The sequence below is a fragment of the Galeopterus variegatus genome, unplaced genomic scaffold (assembly GCF_000696425.1).
Source record: "Galeopterus variegatus unplaced genomic scaffold, G_variegatus-3.0.2 Scaffold3130, whole genome shotgun sequence".
NCBI lineage: Eukaryota > Metazoa > Chordata > Mammalia > Dermoptera > Cynocephalidae > Galeopterus > Galeopterus variegatus.
The window spans coordinates 136424-143427 of NW_007729241.1; the positions used below are offsets into that span (position 1 = coordinate 136424).

The 7004-nt window shown below is 35.4% G+C and overlaps 1 protein-coding gene across 1 annotated transcript in view; it reads left to right on the forward strand.

The window, feature by feature from the left end:
• LOC103599862 (transcription factor COE2-like) overlaps positions 1-7004 on the forward strand; it is a 77532-nt gene that overhangs the window by 44211 nt on the left and 26317 nt on the right. The window contains exons 5-7 of the mRNA XM_008584041.1: positions 4662-4750; positions 6109-6174; positions 6257-6434. Coding sequence (XP_008582263.1) covers positions 4662-4750; positions 6109-6174; positions 6257-6434 — 333 coding nt within the window. The remainder of the gene's footprint in view (positions 1-4661; positions 4751-6108; positions 6175-6256; positions 6435-7004) is intronic.

Sequence of the window (7004 nt, forward strand, 5' to 3'; positions counted from 1 at the left end):
AAGCAAGAGAGAGATGAAGGAACCTGTCTCTAGTTCTGCAGCAGGAGAGGTTCAGAGCACAAGCTTTGGAGTTAGAGAAGCCAGGGCACAAATCCCGCCATTACCACCTGGAACTGCAGTTTAAATGGGGATAAAACTCACGCCACAAGGCTGTTATCAGAATTAAATGAGCTAATGTATGTAAAAGGCTTAGCAGAGTGCACATAGCATTGTAAGCCTTCAGTAAATTCTAACAGTGGTAATAACGATTTTCATTATTGCACATTACAGCCACTAAAAATCCCGTTATTAAAGAAAAAGGTTTCCAAAATTGCTGACATTATAATTTTAAGTGGAAAAATAGTTTACAGGACGATTTCAATTATACATACAGCTATTCTTACACGTGTTTCTGTGTAGGATGGTCATGTGAGTGCGAGTGTTTAATCTGCCCTACCCCTAGAATATAGCGGAGGATATTTTCAGGCAAATATAAAAAGAAGGGAAATCTGGCATTAATGCTTGAAGCTAGGCTGGTGTCATCAGTATGCCAGAAATGTCATGCTGTTGTGCAGGCATGTGCACACAGTGGTGGAGTGGGGGACACGTGGAACCTGGACTCTCATTCTGTTCCTGGGAAGAGCAGCAGGGCTGGAAAGTGATGGGGGACCCTGGAGAAAGGCCGAGGCCTCCCCTGTCCCCACCTTGAGGAGTGAGAACAAGTGACGTAAGCAGGAACTTGGTCTGGGGTGGAAAAGAGTGTGCTCTGCAATTCTGTGTCCAGAGGAGTTGTCTTTTATGTTTCAGAAAGACAGGAAGATATTCTCTTATTTCAAGGGCCCAGACAGAATATAACTGTTACTGTCACTGATGTCATCTGACCGCTGGAGAACTGAATCAGTGAAAAATGCAAAAAGAGAAAGGTGATGGGGTCCCAGGATCAGTGGTCTGCAGAGAAACACTGAACGAGTGTCTAAATCGTTCATATGTATGTGCTAAAGCCTAATGTAAATATGAAAATGAGTTTCTAAAGGACACATACCGTGGAAAAATCTAATAATAGTAACATCAGCTCAAGAGTGATAAACTGTCAACAAAAATGTAAAAGTGAGGAAAATGGGGTGGGGGCAGAATTAAAGGCAGGCAGGATTCCTTACACATGGAGGGGATCAATGGATTCAAATAATCCGAAAAAATAAAGTATGTTTAGAGAAATCTAAGGGCACTTCTTTAAATTAAAATAGGATGTGTATCTTCCAAGTCACTAGAGAAAGATACATATTTTAAAACTATTAGAAATACAAGGAGAGTGTGGAAACACTAATTTATAGTAGTGAAAAATGATAAAATGTATTAAATAATGTGATCAAAAAGACACATTAAATAAAACATTAAAGCATTACCCATGGAACACAGAGAAGACTAATATGTATTAATTCACAAAAAATTCAGTCAATTCCCAAAATCAATCAAATATTTTACATACTACCTTTTTTATAAATCTAGTGCAGTTAACTAGAATAAATAATTTACTACTCAACCTTGTTGAAACTTTAGGATAGTCTTCTCGGAACAAAACGAAGCCAAAATTAGAAATATGACTATTCAGAAAATTACAGCAAAAAGAGGGGGCAGGATAGAACCATAGATAGGAGATTAGAAATTTTAAACAAATACTGTATAGAGAATCTATGCTAAAACATTTAAAATATTGATGAAATGGATGATTTTTTTCCAGAAAAATACAAATGCTATTGAGAAATAATGAATCTGAGACTTCTGATTGGTAAATGGATAATGGTCCTATTCACTGAGAATATCATGAGCGTGGGTATTTTGGGTGGGAGGAATCTATGCAACATCCAAGTGGAAATTTCCAGCCAACATTTGGATATACTCATATAAGCCTGACTTTCCAGCAAACTCTCTGAACTAGAGATAAAGATTTGTGAAGATCAGCACGTGACTTGACATGGGAATCATTGTAGCAAAAAAAAAAATGAGAAAAAACTTAGCACCTATGTTATGAGCGATGCATACTTTACTTGGGGGACCTAAAAAAAGAAGGTGGGGCTAGGGTAATTAGAGGGGGAGGGGGAAGAGAGGGGGGTGGGGACAGATTGGACAAGGGGTATAAAGAATAATTATGATTTGTAACAATATATATGCTAATAATATTGATTTGATCAACATATCTCAATGTTGAACTCTCAAAATATGTATAATCAATTTTGATTCAATAAAAATTCTTTTAAGAATGTGAGGGTATTAATATTGTATAAAGCCATCCATTTTCTCTCTAGTTATGGGTTTGATGCAACTGAACTATTTTTGAAATTTTCCTAGCGTTCATCTGGAAGAATAAATGGACACGAATAGTTGAGAAAATGTAGTTTAAAAAGATTGTGTATTTGTGGAAGGGCAACTATACTACAAATATTAAACATGTGTTACAACTCTAACAGTGTGATTCTCACTCAGAACAGAAGCATAGATGAATGCAATGGAATAGAGTATCTCGAAATCATTAAATAAATGGTGATATAAAGTTGTGGCAAATGGAAGTACTTAATGTTGTACAGTAAAATAAAATCCAGACCAGTTAAATAATTTAAGAATTTATATCAGTATAAGAATGCCTACATATGTTTGTGTGTGTGTTTACGTGTATGTCTGTGTCTGTGTGTGCGTACTTGCCAGATCTTGGAGTTGGGATAGATTTTCTATACATGAGAGGTACTTCAAAAAGTTCATGGAAAGATTTGTATTATCTTTTAATTCTATTATTCCACAAACTTTTTGAGGGTCCATTATGTAATAGTAGAGGACAAATTGGGATTAAATATTGTAACGTGACGAGGGTTAAAAATGTGAATATATAAAGTATTTTTACAGTAAAAAAAGAAAAGACTAATCCCAAGTAGAAAAGGATACAGAAAGTGTTAATGAGCCATTCATAAAAGGAGACATTAAAATGGTCAGCAAACATGTATAATTTCTTCTCATATAAGAAAAAAAATTCAACCTCACTGGTGAGTAGAGAAATGTAAGTTAAAATCATCATATACATTGCTGGAGGGAGTATAAATTTATACATTCTTCTGAGGAGTGATTTCACAGTATGTCTGTAAGGCCTTAAATATAAATCGTAATTTTTGGTCCAGTAATTCTAATTCTTGGAATTTTCTGACTGATATAATTAAAGTTATGAGCGAAGGATAATTATTGCTCTGATTTTTATAATAGTGAGAAATTAGAATCACATTAAATGCACAACATTAGGAAGCCGTTTAAATAAATTATAGAACATGTCATGGAAAAAATATGCAGGAATTTTAAATAATGTGGTAAAAGAATATTTAATAACCTGGGGGAAAGTTTATGATATATTGTTAAGTGGATAAAAAGTAGGTTATATAACAGTGTGAATAGTATGCCTCTGAATAATTCTGTCTACCTGTGTGAGTGTTTAAATCTAGAAGGATAAGAGCAAAAATGTTAATCCAGGTCATTTCTTAACCGTACCTGACCGGGACCGGCAACGGGATCACAACCCTTGGTGTTGCCCCCGCGCCTCGCTCAGCCAGTGAGCGGGAACCGGTCTGTATGTGGGATCCAAACCCTCGGCGGGAGCGCCACCGCACTCCCAAGCGGCGCACTATAGCAGTGCGCCACCCGGCCGGCCCTAAATAAGTTTTTAAAGAAAAGGCATCATTTTGACAAAATAATAGCAACAGATATTCATAAAATATATTGTGTATGCAAAAGCGGAAATTAAAAAGGAAATACACTCTCCTGTGTTTATTGCTGTATAACAGGAGTGCAAGTGATTATTATTTTATTCTTTGTATATTTTTCTTTACTTTGATCATGAATTCATTTTAAAACCACAGAATCTAAGCAAGATTTTTAAAAATACAGAAAGGGAGGAAGAAGGAGAAAGAATAAAGAAACCAACTCTGAAAGCTCATTTGCTCATTTTATAATTACTGACACTAAGTGCCTACTATGTGCCAGGCCCTGTAGTAAACAGTGAGAACACAGCAGTGAAACAAGATCAATTCTGCTTCTATGCACCTTGCAAGTACAGTAAGCCTGACATTAAAAAAAAAAAAGTACCTGCAACTGCATATAATTGCAAATTGTGAAATTGTATTATGCGTAAGAACAGGGTTTTATGAGAATAAGCTCATAGAAGGTTCATGCGTATGGATTTAAATATTTTTTTAAAAATTAAGAAAAAGTGATATTTAGAAGAATTAATGGATAATAAAGGCATACTTGGGAAAGAAGAGGGAGAAAGGAGAGAAGGGAAAATGAGATAAAGCTAGTTTATTATCTTTATAAGAACTTAGGATGTGGTTGATTGTGTAACGTTTTTTGATTATCTGAGAATGAGCAGAGAATTATGTGTGTGTGCACTTAGGCAGAAATAAGATAATTTAATAATCGTGAATTTCTGAAATGTTATCCTGATAGAAAAACATAAAATTACTATAAACTCTAAATTTATGTGTGAATTAACCAGTGTCAATAGCAAAAACCCTTAGCTGATAGTATCCATCATGTATTTGTTCCTAGACAGATAATATCAGAACCTTCCTATGACCTGGGAAGACTTAATTAGAAAGTCTGCTTTATGGCCAGGGTACATACTCAAAGAGAAGATTTTTATCTTTCAGCATTAAATGAACCCACCATAGACTATGGCTTCCAGAGACTGCAGAAAGTCATCCCGCGGCATCCTGGTGATCCTGAGAGATTGGCTAAGGTAAAATACTTTGGAAATTGACATGTGAAAGCCTTTCTGTAGAATTTCAGCAAACTTAGACAAATCCAACCATGTAAGTCTCATTAAAATCAGTTAGTCTTTGAAATTTGGCTCAGCTGTACATACAAGATGCACATAAAATATCTACTGACTATGAAATATATTATGATTAATCTCTGAGGAAATGTAAAATCTGAAAATTTGGGCCTATGAAACAGATATACTCCAAGAATATTCAGCTTATAAGGCATTGCCAACTTTCTGAAAATGAGTATTTGCATAATTGATTAAAAGTATATGTTTCCATTCCTTTCTGTTTAAATCTGATTTTATTTACCTATAATTTCAGGGGCCCATTAACCCACCATCAATTAATTATTCATTGAGGGCCTACTGCATGCATAGATGTTTAATGAAGAGCAAAATACCTCCACATAAACTTTCTATGAAGTGTGTCGCTTTTAAATGAACTTGCTTATGAAAATTACATTATGAATCTGCCCCATGATGTTATTTAGCTTTGTTATTTAAAAAATACATCAATTTATTATTTGTCATTCAACTAATGAGAAACTATTAAAGTTTTACATTTATATTTGCACTTTAAACACACAAATTATAAAATTCTGTATTCTCTTTTTTTCACTGTGAGTACAATTCAGGTACCACATTTGCTTCTAGATCCCAACTTTATTTTCCTCCTGGAAAAATCCCCAGCCCCACCATTAAATTAGATGATATCTGGAAAGTAGGTTAATAGCAACTTAAAAGGCCGTAAAGAACAGGAGGTGGAAAAGACAAAATGAGAGGAAAGGGATTAGTGATTACTAATTCTCTCTGGTAAAGTGAACAGGGGGAAACATTATTGAAAGAATTCATCTTTATTAGAATAAAACTTTGCAGAAGCCATTGCCAAGATAATTTCAGTACTCTGGACAACTCCTTGGCAAGCAGCTGAACTCAGGTCCATCAATCATTTTAAGAGTATTTAGTTAATTAGAGTACCAGATTTTTTAATAGAATGGTCTGAAAATAGTTTTTTAATAGAACTTCCATGACATTATTAATTTTAACCAACTCCACCCTCAATTTGGTTGATTGTTTTTTCATTGTTGTTCTGGGAGCACAATCATTTATATAGCCATTTTATAGAGGTGAATTTCATGTAGATACACATGTATAGAAGGATTTATATATATGAGTGTATTTTACCTGCCAATCCAAATATAGGACTTCTTGGCTAATTATTTACATTTTGGGGGGATGTGTGGACTTTTCATTTTTACCTGCAATTTTATTTTGTTTGCCATTTGGGGTTTTACCCTTGATTATACCCCACCCTCTCTTTTCTTTTCCAGGAAATGCTGTTGAAAAGAGCAGCAGATCTAGTAGAAGCCCTTTATGGCACCCCACACAATAACCAGGTGAGAAGCTCCTAGCTTATGTTCTGTTGAGTTTGACTCTTCACACTGGATAAAATGCTTACTTTAACCTGCTGTTTTGTAGGACATCATCTTGAAGCGAGCTGCAGACATTGCCGAAGCCCTGTACAGTGTCCCCAGGAATCCCAGCCAGATCCCAGCTCTCTCCAGCTCCCCGGCTCACAGTGGCATGATGGGAATCAATTCCTATGGCAGCCAGCTTGGCGTCAGCATTTCAGAGTCAACACAAGGGAATAATCAAGGTACCACCTTTCAGAGAGTCAAAATTCACATGTGTCTTATGCATTTCAAAGGCCGATTGTGCTGAAGTGAAAGGAGTTGGAGCTTGAGTCCTGTACCGTCCAACAGTGTGTCCCCAGATAAGCAATGCAAGCAAATCGGAGTGTTCAGCATGATAGGTGGCATATTATTAGATTTTGAACTTTTTAGGTACCAGGTAGAAGCCCTGAAAATATTTGACTGAAAATATTTAAGAAGATTGACTATTGTGAATTTAGAAGGGTTTAGGCATATGGAAACCAGATTTACAGTTATTGACTGAATGAAATGTACACTTCTGCAATTGTGATAATCATATTAAATAATGGAAAGAGGCTGATTATGGCCATTATCATTTATTATACCCAATTCTCTTTTCCTTATAACCAAGAGGGAATGGCTTGGTTTTATTTAGTAACTTCTATTAGGTATTGTCTCATATGCAAGTATATAGCAGCAGACATATACAGTCAACTGTGCTTTTATATCATGTAAAGTTTTTTTTTTTTTTTCTTTTTGTCTTTTTTCATGACCGGCAACGGATCGCAACCCTC